The sequence below is a fragment of the Phyllopteryx taeniolatus genome, chromosome 5 (genome assembly GCF_024500385.1).
Source record: "Phyllopteryx taeniolatus isolate TA_2022b chromosome 5, UOR_Ptae_1.2, whole genome shotgun sequence".
Taxonomy (NCBI): domain Eukaryota; kingdom Metazoa; phylum Chordata; class Actinopteri; order Syngnathiformes; family Syngnathidae; genus Phyllopteryx; species Phyllopteryx taeniolatus.
The window spans coordinates 27264074-27282204 of NC_084506.1; the positions used below are offsets into that span (position 1 = coordinate 27264074).

General features: G+C 40.7%; 1 protein-coding gene across 7 annotated transcripts in view; it reads right to left on the minus strand.

Moving 5' to 3' along the window:
• Positions 1–8003: 8003 nt before the first annotated feature.
• Positions 8004–18131, minus strand: part of tln2b (talin 2b) — a 108374-nt gene continuing 98246 nt past the window's right edge. For 5 of the 7 annotated variants that reach the window (XM_061774379.1, XM_061774380.1, XM_061774376.1 and 2 more), the window contains 6 exons: positions 17476–17600; positions 15083–15208; positions 14782–14844; positions 14511–14693; positions 14313–14438; positions 8004–11876 (listed from right to left, as the gene is read on the minus strand). In XM_061774379.1, the coding sequence (XP_061630363.1) occupies positions 11748–11876; positions 14313–14438; positions 14511–14693; positions 14782–14844; positions 15083–15208; positions 17476–17600 (752 nt within the window). In that variant the 3' untranslated portion in view covers positions 8004–11747. Of the gene's footprint in view, positions 11877–14312; positions 14439–14510; positions 14694–14781; positions 14845–15082; positions 15209–17475; positions 17642–17737; positions 17954–18131 lie in introns of those variants that run through there. The other 2 variants (XR_009788663.1, XR_009788664.1) reach the window with 2 other exon arrangements.

Consider the following 18131-nt stretch of genomic DNA (forward strand, 5'->3'; position numbering starts at 1 on the left):
ATTGAATTGTCTCTACAATTTAAAGAGAAAGAAAAAGAGATTTCAGTTATAGGTCACATTACTAGTGGAAAAAGTTTGGAAATGATTTCTTGGTTTGATTGTTTTATGTAATAAAAACAACGTTTGAACAGGTGTCTGTAGACATTTTAAAGCCACCGTATGTTCCTCAGCTGGAACGGTGCAAAACCAGGGTAAATGACAAGACAACATCGGCTTAAAGTAAAACTAAACATTTTCTTTTTATCTGAGCATGTGTTGATTTAAATGAGAAGGTTGGTTAAATGAGTTGTAGGACTACACAGTTTTGATTGTAGAGTCTGGATTCTAGAGTGGACACAAAAAAAAAAAAAAAAAAAAAAACACAACAAAAAAAGGGTGAGCTTTGCAGTAACAAGACCCAAAGTGAAGCTTGCCAGTGCTGCAGACACAAAATGTGTAGAGAGGTCATGATGGTGAAATATTTGTGGCCTCTGGAGGGGGGACTCCGCCCACACTGTTTGTTTGTGTTCCTCCCCAACAGATGGGGACACATCGAGAAGCAGGAATGTCGGCCATATCTGATGCTGCTCACTCGGCTTTGACCGAGAGGGCTGAAGGAATAGGAAGAATTGGGGGGTGGGGGGTTCATTGGAGGGGAACTGTCATGATTCATTTAAGACTCATGCAGCACTCAGGAGTCGTGGCGGAAAATTAAATTCCAGACCTGACAGAGAGGGTTAGCAAACATTTCTCTTTTAAGCATTTATTTGTATGCAGGGATGGTCAAAAGAGAGGTAAAAATAAGGATTAAGTAATTTGAAACTGATAAAAAACTTTTAGCAGATTTCTCATTTTGTGTATATAGACAAAAACAGCATTTTGAAAATAGCTCTCAAAGTAGACGTTTTTGAAAATGACACTTATTTTTTTCTGTGACAACACACGTTTCAACGGAAATTTTAATAATCTGTCGCCATCACAAAACCTTAAACTGTACATGCAGTGTTTTAAGTAACATTCTTAATGATCATACAAGAGTAAAAAATTGCATATACAAATATTTAAAAAATGTATAATTTTTAAAATATTTTTATATGCAAAAACTCACGCAGCCACGGGGAGAACATGCAAACTCCACACAGGTGAGGCACGGAGGACGACTGGTTAGCACATCTGCCTCACAGTTCTGAGGACCCGAGTTCAAATCCGGCCTCGCCTGTGTGGAGTTTGCATGTTCTCCCCGTGCCTGCGTGAGTTTTTTCCGGGCACTCCGGTTTCCTGCCACCTCCCAAAAACTCTCATGGTAGGTTAATGGAAGACTCTAAATTGCCCGTGGGTGTGAATGTGAGTGCGAATGGTTGTTTGTTTATATGTGCCCTGCGATTGGCTGGCAACCAGTTCAGGGTTTACACCGCCTCTCACCCGAAGACAGCTGGGATAGGCTCCAGCATACCCGCGACCCTAGTGAGAATAAAAGGGTCTAGAAAATGGATGGATGGATGGATAATGGTGTATTATATATATATACACAAAATCAATCCATTTGTCCTCATTCGGTTCATGGGTAAGCTGGAGCCAAGAATTAAACCCTGAACTCCAGAACTCACACATGCTAACTACTTGGCCACCATTCTTTAAAAATAATGTTATAAAATAAAATAAAACTACTCACCCTTTGACGACGTGTGGTTGTGGGTTTTAACGAAGTGGAAAGGGAAGACCACAACCCTAACTGTCAAGTGTAAAAAGAAATGATCTACTGTTTAGTAAACCTTAAACCTTAAAACTAATGAATTGTGTACGTAACTCAGATGATGTAGTAAAGTACATGCAGAGGCAGCAGTACTGTACTGCTTTAGAGGTGAGTATCTTCACATTAACAGCTCACTCTGTTGCGGTCTCACGAAATATGTTCCCTGTGAGTTGTCAGAGTAGTAACGTTTCCAAATTTAGAATTTTTAAGTTACTTACAAACAACTACTTACTACTACGTAGAACACTTTTTACATTTTAAACCAGTATGTCGATAAAGTGTGACTTAGCTGACTTAAACCATCATATAGAAACAAACAAACAGAAACCATCAATACATCATCCTCACCAGAGAGGCTGATTATTAAATGTATTCATGTGTGCAGATCGATACGGATGTGTTTTGCTGAAGTTGGCTGAAGCAAGTTTTGCTATGACCAACCCATTACATTTAAAAAAAAAAAAAAATACAAACTGCTAATGTCATCGAGGATGAATTTTGAAATCTGATTGGCTGAAGAAACTGTCAGCCATTGCTAATATAGTTTAAATACATCGACCAGCAATTCTGATTGTGAAAGCCGTGGCAGATTAAGTTGAAATGGCAGCACACGGAGGCTGAAATCTGATTGGACAAAAAAATCCAACACCCACGTACACACACTGGAAGCAGTGCAGCCAAGAGTAACGCTACAAAATGAAGAGAATAAATGAATTCAAGTTCATTCAACAAATATCACAATTTAGGTGGTAAGTGTAAGCCCGACTTACTGTCTTTTGCACTTGGCGACAGCGCCCCCCCACACTCTTACAGTCTAATTATTGCCACACGCGCACAATGGTGGTGTATCACACAGGAGCACAGCATCTTGTTGACAGCTCTCTTTAAATATTTGCCTTCAATCATTTACTTCTGGTGTCACGGTTTCAGTGTTTGCGCGCTAAGGGAGACGCTTTCATATAGAGTATGTGTCCATATATGGACTCTGTGTCTTTCTCTCACTGTGTATAAGCCAGACAGGCAGCAGAGACAGTGGAGTCTTGCAGGGACCCTTTGTGCGATCCAAAAGACAATCTGTGCTTGATATTTCTTTCCACTCCAGAGGGCTGTAAAATGTCTTGACCTGCACTTCAAACCAACTGGAGGATGAGGATGATTTGCCCTCCGCCTGTGTTTATTTTGAAGCTATGTCAAAATTGTTTAGGGCAACGAAGTCATCTTAAGCGGGGTGCACAGATACTGAAAACTGAGACGAATTTGAACGTTTTCCCACCTTGCGATTAAAGTCAGCAAAGGCCCGATTATTGGATGCCTCTAAAATATTATCTTGACTGATTATCCTGCATGTTGTGTGTGTTAGTTTTCCTCTGCCGATTTGCTCGGAAAATGTTGAACAAACTCAGTATTACAAAACGCAAATGACAAATGATTGCCACTCTGGTTTGGGGGGAGGAGACTCTCGATTTTGGGTGGACATATTGTGTGAGCAGTAAGCACACTTGTCGATTTTACTTCCCGTCATTTGTGGGCTCGCTCACATTTAAAAAAATCGCTTATAATGTTGTCTGTATGTGTGTAATCCCAATTAAAAGAGTGATGAGCGACCCTCATCAAAACATCCACAAAGTACATTTTTAGTCAGCGATCTTTTTTTGATTTATAAAAGGAAGTGGACATGGCCACACAAATTACCCTCACTTTGCGTGAAGCATGGCCTTTAGATGTTGTGTGGGAAACAAAGGCGACGGAGACATTCCAATGTGGTTTTGTGTGGCCAGCGAGTGGGCCGCGGTGGTTTGGCCGCACCGAGGAACGCCCACGTCTCCACTCCACCTGCATTCTTTCACGTTTGATTGCCTGGCGTGACCGTTCAAAAGAAAAAGAAAAAAGTCAGGCCTAGACAGTGCGCGGTTAGTCAGCTTGGAAATAAAACAACAGATGGAACATAGCAGTGTGAAATAATAGAGGATACACTCTATGTAATATACAATGTGCAGTGTATGTATCTGATAATAACATCATCAAATACCTGGAGAGTATCGCCTCTACTCATGTCAGTTTGCATTACCAATTCAGAAGAGTAACACAAAAAAAAATGTAAAAACCGCACCACATTGAACGCATCAGTCGGAACGAGACAAGTTAACAAAAAACAATAATGGAGAATGATGGCTTTCGTATCTACGTCTCAGCATGTCACTGCTGGTTACTGTAAGAATTCAATTTGAGGAGAGACTAAGGGGGTGTGGGGGGATCACGGTGGACTAAAGGTTAACACGGCTGCCTCACAGTTCTGACGTTCAGAATTTGAATCTAGTCTCAGGCTCTCGCGTGGAATTTGCATGTTCTCCTTCCTTTCCTGTGCGTACGTGGGGTTTTTCCATGTACTTTGGTTTCCTCCCACATTGCAATAACATGCGTCGTAGGTTCATTGAAGACTAAGTTGTCCATATGTGTGAATGTAAGTGCGCCCAGTGATTGGCTAGCGACCAGTTCAGGGTGTACCGTAGTTTCTCTCACCCAAAGTTGAGGACTCTAAAGTGTGCACTGGCTGAGCAAACTGTGACATGACGAAGAAAAAAGTCATATTAAATACCGGTGTATCAGTTTATTGTCATGAAATACGCAGTACGAAATACTTTGTAGAGTTTTCTCAAATTCACACTTTAGTTGCTGAGAAACAGTAATATTGAAAATCTTTTCAATCGATGGATGTGGAGGGGATCATGACTAGGCTTGCCTTGGGCCCCCAAATGACTAAATATGCCCGTGATTACATATGTTGGCATTGTTCAGTAAATTGCCATTGAAAGATAAGTTGGACTGCAGCACACCCACTAAGAGAGAGTAGTACTGTGTACTGTGTTTTCCTGGTATGATGCTACTTGTTGGGGACCTTACAGTTAAGTGAAGACACGCTGCTATGCCCACACAGTATCTTCTCCTGAACATCAGCACCGCTGCGCGCGGGCCCACTCTTTGTTCTACCTCTAAAAGGGGCGTGGTGACCACAGACTGACGGTCATCTAACAAGCCTCAAGCAAAGTTTCCAAATTAAGACTTAAGAAGGTTCGGAAGGACTGAGTGTTGCATTTCACTGTGCTGTGATTTAAATCCCAGGAGGTGCTGCAGATCAGTTCCAGTCAGCACCAAGGTTCGTCTCTGGTCCACACACCACCTTTCAGCACTGATTTGTAAAACAAAACAAAACAAAACAAAAAAAAAACATAAAACATAACTGATATCAAGAGGAATCCTGTTAGAACTCAACTATGGGATAAATGGGTGTCAAATGAAATGGTTTAATAGATATTTCTGCTGTTACTTGTCCAAATTTAGCTAGGGAGGTTTAAGTCTCAGCTCTGTCCCAATATAGACCTGCTGTCATTGCTGACGGAGAAATACTGCGGCATCCTCGCTTACATGCTTGCTAAGGAAGCCTACTGCGCACACATAGCGGAAGACGGGCCGCCACCAACTCACGCGCTCCACACGGAAGTGCCCCCCGCTCGTTATCTGGCGGAAACTGGAAATTATGCATGACGCTGGCACTACATAAAGAATGTTGGAAAGCCTTCGTGCAATTTGACACTCGCAATAATGATATTTGATAGGGAACAATCGAGTAGCAGCACCACAGAGAGTCATGTTACAACAAGCTCCTAAATCAAAGCCTTTCCTCTGGCCTTTTACTATGCTCCATAAAGCAGAGGAGCTACAGTACAGTATGTGACCAACACATTGCTGGATGACCTAAAATAGTCATGAGCTCCAGACCCGAGCAATAAGACGCTCCATCAGCTGATGAATATTGGGTTTATCTTGGAGTACATTGCTTCAATGGAATGTGACTTCGTTTAAGCGCAATGACCTCACGCTCTTAAAGTTACAAGGTTCCTTCATGCAGAATGCCAAACACAGTGCCACTGTATCCGTACTGTATTTACTTGGTCTACTTGGTCTTTTTCTAAACAGTTTTTGTGCCTCCTCTATGCGCTACACTATGTTTTGGGTTCGCAACAACTTCCTGAACAAAATAGACTGAAAGCCAAACAGTGCTACTTGTCGGCTGGAAAATTCCTTGGCTTGCCACAGGACAAGTATCTTCACACAAGAATTTAGCAGGATTAAATGTGAAAAGGAGGCAGCACGGCTGCTAGCGGTTAACACGACTCTCTTACAGTTCTGAGGCTCAAATCTCGGCTGAGGCCTTCTTGTGTGGAGTCTGTGGGTACTCCGACTGCCTCCCACATTCCAAAAACATGCACTGAAGAAGCTAAATTGTTCATAGGTGTGAATGTGAGTACAAATGGGTGTTTTTCTATGTGCCCTGTGAAAAAGAAATAGACAAAAAACATTTTTGGGAACAACCACATCGTTTGTGGTGGTGGTAGGGGGGTGGGGTGCTTGAGAACAATTTTAGGGGGGGGCTTCACCCCCCCCTTAAAATAGGTCGAGCGCAGTTATTTCCAACCTTTATGGAGCCGAGGCACATATTTTACAATTGAAAAATCTCACGGCACACCGACAAACAAAAATGTCACAAAAAGTGGATACATGACCGTAATTACTGTATGTACTTCCTGCCATACAATAGAAGAGCATTTATTTGTTCTGTCTGTCACTATGCCTCACTGGCATAAATAGATGAACATCCATCCATCCATCCATCCATCCATTTTCTGAGCCGCTTCTCCTCACTAGGGTCGCGGGCGTGCTGGAGCCTATCCCAGCTATCATCGGGCAGGAGCCGGGGTACACCCTGAACTGGTCGCCAGCCAATCGCAGGGCACATACAAACAAACAGCCATTCGCATCCACATTCACACCTACGGGCAATTTAGAGTCTCCAATTAAGGCATGTTTTTTTGGCATGTGGGAGGAAACCGGAGTTCCCGGAGAAAACCCACGCAGGCACGGGAAGAACATGCAAACTCCACACAGGCGGGGCCGGGATTTGAACCCCGGTCCTCAGAACTGTGAGGCAGACGCTCTAACCAGGCTAGCTGGCAACCAGTTCAGGGTGTACCCCACCTCCTGCTCGATAATAGCTGGGATAGGCTCCAGCGCTCCCGCGACCCTTGTGAGGATAAGTGGCTCAGATAATGGATGGATGGATGGATGGACACCTGAAGAGCGCTCACGGCACACAGCCGTGTTAATAATTACAAAATTTCTCTTCATAAAACTGAGGTGAATAAAGGTTTCCTCCAAATAAGGTCTGATTTGAGAACATGTCACATTAATCTGCTTTAAAAATGGTCAGCTGACTACAGATTGCTCTTGTTTTTGTTTGGTATCACCTTTGACAGGAAGTATAGGAAGTAGTACAGTATAGGAAGAATTTTCAAAGTTATTCTTACTCATCATCCTTTGATTTTTCTGTATGCGGCCCATAAAAAAGTATGGACACCCCTGGCTTCATCTCTTCCTCTATTTTCGTTGATGCTCGCTGAACTAAGCTGTAGTGACTTATGCCGAGGTCTCATGATGTCATACAGAGGTTTTGTAATTTAGTCAATTTTGGTTGAATTCTGAATTGCCCCATTTCATGGGCGTTTGAATATTGTGTTTTAAATGCCTCGAACCTTTCACCCTCCAAAATTTGTGACTCAGAATATTAACATTTTGTTGTTGTCTTTTATTAAATTACCAAACAAGACCACAGCTAAATTGAATGTGATTTCTCTCCAGAGTTTATCATGGCAGCTTAAAAATGCCAAACCGACAAACATCCCACTGAGAGAGAGAGAGGTGATTACTACTAACACATGGCGTCACTTGCTCCTCTCCGCTGTGTCTGCTGCTTGGCCTTGAATGAGGGCACACAACCAAATATGGTGTTCACGGGAATGTCTCAGGAGACGATGAGACAACACTCAACATCCTTTACATGCCCTGCACCTTCCCACGTGCCTGCCATTATGCTAGCACCCCAATATGGAGGAAGGAAATGTAAACAAAAAGATTTAAGATTATTAATTGGAGCATCATGAAGTGGTGTGGCGCATAACATCGTGAGCTCATCAATGGTTCAAACATCAATATGGGAATGAGTGCATGATGGCCTCGGCGTTGGACAAAGAAGAGGGGAAAAAAAGCACATCTAATAAGTCTATATTTGGTCTGACTTGCCAATGCTTCCACTGGAAGGACTTTAATCCAAGGTCAACTTCACGGAACAATGCTGACACCTGCTGGAAAGAATGCAGAAAGCTGTCCAAATTAATTATTATAATAATAATAATTTCAAAAAAATCTGCAGATCTGCTTGATTTTTATTTTTTATTTTGTGATAAATACAAAAAATATTTTTGTGACCAGATAAATATCATACGTAGAGCATCAAGTCATCAAACTAAACGCGGTTTAGCACAACACCTATTCATAACACAATCACCTTCCTGCCCCACCATTTGCTTGAATATTTGCACAAACCATTCAGACAATAAATACACAGTGCTGGGCAAACATACTGGCCTATCACTAGTTTTGTTGTTTTAGCAAACTCTTTTTAATAGATGCCATCATGACTCAAATGGGGAAACAAGTCCAAACATAATATTATAAATAGAATGGAATAAAATCAAGCAACAACAACAACAACAACAAAACAAGACAGAAAACAAAACAAAATGAAATAAGATTAAAAAAGAATAAAACAATAAAAAAAAGTAAACTAAATCCAAATATTTGTCGAATAGATATGGGCTTCTACAAAAAAAAAAAAAAAAAAAAGACATCTGTATTTTTGTATTTGTCCCGTATCCAAATGACTACAATGTAAGTGGTCATTAAAACAACAAAGCTAGTGTCAGCCTCAGACCTTTTGCCCAGTACTGTCTGTCAGGGTAATTCTTACTTGTAAAAACAGACATTTTAAAGTGGTTCGATGACAGACAAGGAAACAAGAACAGCCCAACTTCATGATTTTTTTTTTTTTTAAAACAACTTTTCATAACTTCAAACACAAACATGCTCAAGGAATGCAGTTAGTATTCCATCATAGTTTCTAAATCCCAAGGTATCCATGACAGCAATATAGGCAGGTATAGGCCAGCAGCCAAGGCATTGGATCGTATGGCAAAGGACTCCTCTTGTTGCGCTCAGGCCTTGATGGAGATTGGCAAAAATGTTCTCAAGGCTCAAGGCCCAACCGGGACTCATCTTCAGCTGCTTGCACGACACACTCGAGTAAGGCACTAAGACACAACGCAGGAGATAACCTGCTCGGAAATTCCCAATAAATAAGACTTACTGAACCGGGCTTCTGAACCAGAGCTTTAGTTGGTTACCTTTTCACTGTGTGAAGGAATGTCTTAGACTCAAAACAACCGAAGCTTTATGAAGCAATTTCAGTGCATCCAATAGGCTCATTTCATTCAAGATAACATGCAGTCAGTCCCTGTAACAGTGCAAGACCTTCATCATCAGCTCGCCAGTGTATCGATACAGTGAGTCTACATGAACGTGAGTGACCATTGAGGATAAATGTGGATGCTATGTGCTCTTATGAGATTGTGACGGTAATCATTGTTAATGTAAATATTTGACAAATAAGCCTTATACTCTATATTTAAAATGCACAATCCTCACAAAAGGTTATCCTGTGAAATTTCAAGATGAACGTAAAATGCTGGATGAACCTTTACAGGTGGTAACTTTATCTAAAATTTAGAATGCAAATGTGCAACTTGCTGTTCTCTAACAAGGAGCTGAACAGCAACATTCATAACAGGTATATGAGCCATGAAAATTTCAAAGACATCAACTTCTATGCCTTTCTGTGACTCTTCCAGTCATTCTATATCGCTGTTGCAATCTGCTGATAACACTCTGTGACACTCTAACAGCCAGGACACTTCCCTCTGAGAACATACTTGCAATGGTGAGGTGATGTCGATCAATTCTTTGGTTGGCTTGGTCTCATGATGTCAAAATGTGAACTGCATAATTATGAGGATTGTTTAAATACCAATTCTGATTGTATTCTTCTGCCACTTCTTCTGTGTACTGGTCAATTCATGGATTGAACACCTGTGAATTTAGCAATCAAGCTGTGTGTAGAAAACAGCAGTTGTTTCAAAAAGTATTGAAACATTGGACATGTGCATTCAAAAGTTTTGGAAGGCCAAATTAAATTCACCTGTAAATGTTATAGAGCATTTTAGGTATATTGTGATATGTCATCCCAAAGCCGAATATCCCTAACTTTTTGTCAGTGGTGTACGACCAAGACACATTTTGAAATCTATTCTAATCATTATAGTCTAAAACTGGTCACATGTACATGCCAGTGATGCAATATCAAAGCTTGTTCTCATCAAACTTTGCAAAATGTTTTACACAAAGTAATGCACAGGATTCAGTAAAAGCCGTCATAGTTACAGGTCATTTGAAAAAAAGATTTGTTTTCTCAAACAAATAAATGTTATGAAAGTGAAATGTCCTTTTAAAGAAGGCAAAATAGAGTTTTCATGGCAAAATATATTAATTTCCCCATATGTCAGCATACAGTATTTGCCATTTAGTTTTTTTTTGGAGCATGTTGCCGCATTGGTGTGCGCATGCAACTGGGCTTACACGATGCTCGTATTGCTATTATATTTTTGCTAGAAAATAGTCCGTTTGGAATACAATACAGTATAGTATATATAGTACTTTATTGTCGCACCTCCTACCTACTAAATTACTCATGATGACATATTGCTAATCACTACTTTGTAATTACTTGTGCCTTGCAAATTTTGCTGATAGCTTGCAGGTATTTTTATTTGCTATAAATACAGCGAAACCTCTGAAAGCCCTTGAGGTCGTAGAATTTGAAGGAGAAATGGTGAAAATACACATCTTAAGTCGCACATGCACAGTTGTTGTCATTAACAGTGGTGAACCTATTTTTATTTAATGTAACTTCCATATGGGTTTTATGATAGCGACAATTCTACTTCCATTATAGCCATTATTAATTCCAGAACAAATCAGAGGTTGACCAGAATCCCAGGACAAATTATGTTCGACCTTAGAGGGTTCACTGTAATACTTATTGTATTGTTATTAGTGCAAAAAATATAAGTTTGAACATGACAAATAATGCCAACATGATTGGTGCACTGCTCTGTGTGAGTTGGCAATTTATTTTAATTTTTTTAAGATGGAGTGAAGTGATAAGCAAGCAGATCATTTTTGGTCACAACAAGACACAACTTTCTTGTTCACTCTTTAAGAAAAACTACTTTCTTTTAAAATATCAATCCAGAATGAATATAAATTCTTTTTTTTTTTAGGTTTGCTGGCATCTCCAAAGTTCACATCAGAAGGATTGTTTTCCAAAACACTATAAATCTATCTTGATTATTCTGAGAAAGAAAATGGTACACAACAGAACGGCATTGCATGATCTTTTTTTCATTCTATTTTTTATTTATTTATTATTTTTTTTTTTAAATGTGGCATTTATCGCGTTTTGGAACGAGCGCTTCATTTTAATATCATATTAATAAGTGACATTATGCTCTACTACTGTATTGGTTAGTAGCTTCATTGATATGTATAAATTTGATGGTGCGTGCGAGCCAGTGGTGAAGTGAGAGATCCCCCTCCTGCCTTTGTTTTGGTCCTTTAAAATATCATAAGAGAAGCTACGGACCCTTAGCTTTACTCTGCCACGATCATCTGGTCACTACTATTTGCTCATTGACTACAAAACATTCAGTAACAATGATAGATTTAGAACTTCTGCATTCTTCACGTCATTTTTGGAACGGTAATGATGCAGTAACACTCACAAAGCGACGTTTCTCACGCGACTTAATCGTACTATCTCAAACATTGTCATTATTTACTAAATGTCAGCACACACACACACACGCACGCACAAATACACGACAAAGCACAGGCACTTGGTTGTCTTACCAAACAGACCTGTTTCAAGTGCTGTATAATCCTCGGTTACATGAGAGAGTAAAAAAGAGCCAATGGTGCTGGCGTGACAGCGTCCCATCTTGGCCGCCCGTCAACCTTCGTCCTCCCTCAGCTCGGTGGGCAAGAACTTGTACTGCTGCTGTCGGATCTGAGCCAGCTTCTTCCGGGCTTCCTCCAGCTCGCGCTCCTTCCTCAGCATCTCCTCCTGAGCCGCAATGATCTGACGAGGAGGGGAGACAGCTGACACGTTTGCTGTGTGGACAGTGACAATAGCTTCTATCCATCTATTTTCTATAGTAATTTCTCGTGTATAATACGCACCCATGTATAATGCGCACCCCCAAAGTTGACCTCAAAATTCTGGAAAACCCTTCTACCTCTGTATAATGCATTTTTACAATGCATGATTTTGCTTCTTCCCATATGATCAAAACGAAGTATTCTGAAGTTAAGCACTTTGTTTGAACATGTAATACTTTTTTTTTATTTACTTGCTCTTATTTTGAATTTCACAGCCTTACTTTTATTTAGTAAATGAGAAAAAACCCAGTTGTGCTCATATGTTTGATGACCCAGGCAGAATTTGTAAGATGGGTACAATTCTTTAAAGAAAAAATGAAGGGCGAGGCGAAACACATTTACTTGTATTTTAATGGGATTCAAATTAAACTGTCAAGCATTTCAGAAAAGCATTATCATTAAACAAAACATAACCATAAAGAAATGAATGATGGTTGTCGTTCAGTCATATAAAAAAAAAACAACAACAATATTTCACAAATTCTGCCAGGGTATGTAAACTTATGAGCACAACTGTAAATATATGCACTCATACGTACCCCTGTCATATTGGAATTAAAGTGTAGGCTACACCTTTCTCATAACCTCTAGGTGGCGGTGACATTGGAATGAAAGTGTACAGCTTTTTCATAACCTCTAGATGGCAGCATACATTTATATAATGTGACAGTTTTTTTAAACCCATTTTCCACTATACCTATGTATAATGCGCACTATTGACTTTTGACAATTTTGGGGGAAAAAAATTCGCATTATGCACAAGAAATTATGGTATTTGTCCTCATTTCCCAATATTCCAAGCAAATGGGAGGTCGACAGAACAGAGATTACAATAAACATTTTCCAGATTTTTACTCAATACAGTTTATGATGGCTTCATATTTATCCTTATATCCAATTTCTATAACACATGAGGGTCATGAGTGAGTTGGAGCCTATCTCTGTTGACTTTGGCTGAGAGGCAAGGTACACCACCTTTACTGGTCGTCAGCCAATTGCAGGGCACACTGACATTGATACCTACAGACGATTTAGAGCAGGGGTGTCAAACTCATTTTTGTCGCGGGCCACATTGTAGTTATGGCCATTGTGACTGTGAACCCAAATAAAATATTGTCTCATATAATGACATGTACACAACAAATTGATGGATAACTAGTTTTAAAATCAGAAGCCAATAAAAAATGTTCAACTATTATTACATTTACTTCAAGGAGGTTATTGGTAACATAAAATGCTTGCAATATGTGAACATTATACAAGTAAAGACACCAATTTTGGTATTTTCACAAGAAACATGAAGTCGACACACATGAGTTGCTTTTGCGGGCCACAGAAAATGATGTTGCGGGCCGGATCTGGCCCCCGGGCCATCAGTTTGACATCAGTGATTTAGAGTCTTCAATTAACCTGTTTTTGGAATGTGGGAGGAGACTGGAGTACATGGAGAAAAACCACGCAAGCACAGGGAGAACATGCAAACTCCACACAGGAAGGCCTGAGCTGAGATTCAAACCTCTCAACCTCAGAAGTGTGAGGTGGGCGTGCAAACTACTAGTTGTGCCTGTAAGCTGCTTGTAAAGACAAATTTAACAGCTGAACATACACTAAACAGCTCTGCAGTGGTGGATGATAATCATTGAACTTCTCTGAAACTATTTTGACTTCATGTATGTACCGTAGAAAGCAACAAATCACCATTATACACACAAAGTCTTCCAATACAAAATTCCCAAAAATAATGATAAGCTTTTTCAAAGAAGCCTTCAAGAAAAGTGCAATTTTGAAGCTGAGTACGTGTAATTAATTTCTTAAGCTTAAAGTATTAAGATTAAGCAAGTAATATGCACAAAGTTTGCACTTTGCAACATATTTTCCTGACATTTAGCACTACAGGGAGTCCTGGGTTTAGGGCGGAGTTTCATTCATAAAGATGGTAAGTAGTCAGACTGCACTGTACTGTATAATTACAGTAAATATGAGATGTGAAAACCACTTGGGAGGCCATAAATATGAAACAATGAGTGTAGCTTCTTCTGCCACATGACGACGTATTCTTATGCTTCATAAAGTAACCTAGTTCATTGCACACATTTCGGAGCTGAGGAACCGCTGTATATTACTTTCATATAATACAGAACGTTTGAGTTCATGTGGCTAAAGTAAAACACATTATTTTCATAAAACAAAACACAAATATAAAATGTAGTACATGTATGACAGTTATAGTGTTTGCAACAGATGATTAAAACCAGGGTCCTTTATCATGTAACCTATACGACTGCTAAATTCTTGGGACAACAGGCTGCACTTAAAATAACTTGTAACACAACATAAGCATGTCTGTATGTCTCACCTGAGCGATACCTCCAACAAATTTGGTCTTGACGACCACACTGTCATCTTCTGTCTTTTCAAAGGCTGCCTTCTGTGCCGCCTTCACCAGGTTGTCCGAGGCTCGCTTCACTGCGTTACCAGCAGCCTTTAGAAAGTAGAAGACGACGTGGCAGAATTAGTATGCACACTTTTAAAGCCTTCCAGCAGCATGTCGTACCTGTAGTCTCTTCATGGCCTCAGAATCCTGGTCCGCCTTCACCTTGCAGGCCACCAGCAGCTGAGCTGTGGAGGCAGCCACCTGCTTGGCTGAGCAGATGAGTTTCTCCTCGCTGGCCTGACCCTGCACGGAGGCGTTGGCCGCCTCGCACAGGTTACTGGTGGCCGCGGCGACCATCCGGGCCTACAGCAAGTGGCGCATTCAAAAAAGCTCACACTCCGTAGGGTCTGGGTTTAGTTTGTCTGACAGAGGGTAAGACATCAATACTCACTGCGGATATGAGTCCCTGCGACCACTGGCCATCATCCACCGCATTGGCTAGATTGGATCCAACCTGAGATTGACATTGGGTAAATTAGGGATTCCCAACCACTGTGAAATTATCCAATTGCACATAATTGGCCCAAAAACATATATTTATTTACAAACAAATAATGTATCTTTTTTTCTTCCATGTATGCCAGCGACATATAGCGATGAAAGGCTTTTCCTCTAGATGGCCTCAATACAGACGCTCCCTCGCGAAATCAACATCGGCGACTTTGAAGCCTGTTGAGCGACGTTGGACTGACCTTGCCCTGTGCCACCAGCTCTCTTTGAGCTGCTGATGCAGACTTGACAAGAGCGCTGGTCGCTGCAGCGATGGACTTCGCTGCTTCGAGAATCTGCTCCTCGAAATCCAGCGTCTCGTCTGCCTGCTGGAAGTCAAAGTTGAGCGAAATTCAGACAAATATTACATGACTTTCTCAGTATGAACATTATATGAGGCCTTATTACAGCCACATGGACTTCAATTAGATCCCCACGTTGATTAGCAGTGTCAAGAGTATAGTAATGGGAAATATTAACTGGTTCAATTATGGGTTATTGTAATGCGCAATTATGTATATGTATGTCATTTACTGTAAGTTTATCATTTTCTTTTGTTTTTTGTTTCACAGTACAGTGGAACCCTGCATATTCGCAGTTCAGCATTCGAGAATACACGTATTTGTAAACCCTTTTTTGGAATCTATCCCGTTATTTGCAGAAACACTCGCTTATTAAAAAAAATTTTTTTTTGACTCGATTCCCTGCTTTTTTGCATTTTTTTTCATATTTTTTCATGGCAATTATAAGGAAGTGATATTTATTCGTGGATTTTCACTATTTACAGCCGTGCTCGGTCCCTATCGTCCACAGTTTGCCTTCTTAAAATGTGTTCGCCTCTGTTGGTTATTGCGAGTTTGATTTATTCCTGAAACAGTTGAACTTATTGTGTGTGGGAACTATGCATACAAATACTTGGGTGAAGGTTAATAAAGTAACCGTAATTAAATAGTGTATCTACACACCAAACACATTTGTAACCAAAAGCAGGATGATATAGAAAATATGTTCTAACTAAAATAATAAAAAATATACATATATAACTCATTAACCAGACAAACAATATCCAGAATTTTGCATACAATTTCTAAAAATTCTCCCCAAACAATCAAAATTTGTAACCTTGGTGTCTTTTGTCTTTGAATGACAGCACAGGACCTGAACTAAACATGATCAGTTCAGGGACCGTCAAGGAAAGGTCACATGATTGTGTACCTAGACTCTCCAGAAACACAAAAGGCACAGGTGGCAGGAGACATGGCGGGACACTGTAGGAATATGTTTGATATATAGTTGGACTGAATAACAACCTAATATATCAAACATATCAGACAGAGCCCTGCAGAGAAGTCTTCCAGGTCTACAAAGGCTCTGAGAGGGGTCGGGAGGCAAGGAGACATGCATGCCGGGGTGAGAGAACCAAACTGCGCCCAACCACCCCCCCTGCCCTGCTAAGGGTGAGGACAGATGTGGCGCAGAGAGGAGAGGGAGTAAAGAGGATTAAAAGGGTTGGATGGAAGCGACACTGGGACGAAATCAGGGCGCTATTTTATGGAGTCGTTTCCTCTTGAAATTACACAGGAGTTGCCACTTTAATAGTTCTGCCTCGAGGCAAAATAATTCGGTTAGAACTAACTGAAACATCAATGAGGAGGACTCAAATTAAATCAAACATTATCTTGATTCTGAAAATAGAGGACATTCAGTCGTTAGGGATTCAATTAAGAAACATCTCGAAATATTTCCCTCTTAAATGGTCTTTGCATGCATCAAATGAGATCACTAGAGGGAGACACTGACATCTACAAGAGGGAAAAAGCCTTTTACTCACTAATCTCCTTTTGTATGAAAAAAACAAAAACAGAAGCCAGATAATAAATGCCCTCATGGAATTAGAGTATGAGACAGAGCATTACGGTTTTTATTAAAAGTGGGCTGACCTAAATATGCGTTCCTTCATGACACAGACAGGACGTTGATCTGACAATTACTGAGTGCACTAGAAGAAGTAAATGGGAAGTAGGAAAGCACAAAATGGAGATGCAAGAGGGATTAAACTATACTAAAAACAAAACACACAATCATGTCATTGCACGTCACACACAAACAACAGGATTTAATCATCTCCCATCTCTTTTCTCAATGCAGTTAAGTAGGCAATACCACAGCATTGAAGGGGGGAATACTCAGCTTAGTTTTTAAATGAGAAACACTGTAATAAAACAAAAGGAAATACATTTAAGAAGACGGAGGGCCTCTCTTTAGGAAAAAGGGTCACGACAGTCCATCGCACCCGTTTAAACCCAGTTCAATTTAAGCTTGAGAACCCCGCAGGGTAATTACGTCACCTGGCAACGGAGCTCAAAATAAAAAATGTTGAACAACGTTTACAGAGGACCAGCTGTGTGAATCAGAACAAAGAAACATTCATCAGCAGAGATAGCAGCATTGAAAGAGAAGACAATGTCACCTTTTCCTATGGTGGGGCAATGTGGCTGCTTGCTGACTAATCGCAAAAAAAAAAAGAAAAGAAAAAGCTTTGTGTGTACGCCTGTGAGTTTGTGTGGGTGGAAAGGGCCGAGAAGGGCACATCTACCTTGGGCTTGACTCGGGGCTTCAGCTGCTCTAGTTTCTTGGCCGCAGCTTCAATGGACGCCGCCGCTCCGAGGAGCTCGCTCTCTGCGATGACAGTCGGGTCCTCGGGGTCCACACACTCTGATCCTGAAAGGCACCAGCACGGTTTTCTTCGAGCGCTGACTCACCTTTTATTTCACAACACACTCCAAGTGATGCTCAACTTTGCGTGCTTGCTGCAATGCCTCAAAGTTAAATACGAGACACGAAAGGAAGCAATTCACCTTTGATGGGCCTTTTTACAGAGGTCTATAAAACACAGCACTTTGGGAACAGCTTGGTAGGGCAGATGGGACCGTGTTTTCCTAGATTACGTTGAGCTAGGGGGAAATCTGCCCTGCACCCCCCATCTTTCCAGCCATCTATACTCCTCTACCCCCTTCAGACTCTATGAAAGTTGATCCAGGGAAGAAAACACACCATAGCCCACTTACCTCCATCTGAGGCAGCAAGGGAAGAAGAGGGGTGAAGGAAAGAGAGAGCACATGGAAGATTAGAGAGATGAAGTAGATAGCCCCAGCGGGTCTTGGTCTACACTCTGAAATGTAATTCTCATTCAAACACAATCAATTACTGCTGTCAGACGCAGCAGTGCAGCTTCACGCCAACATATTTGTG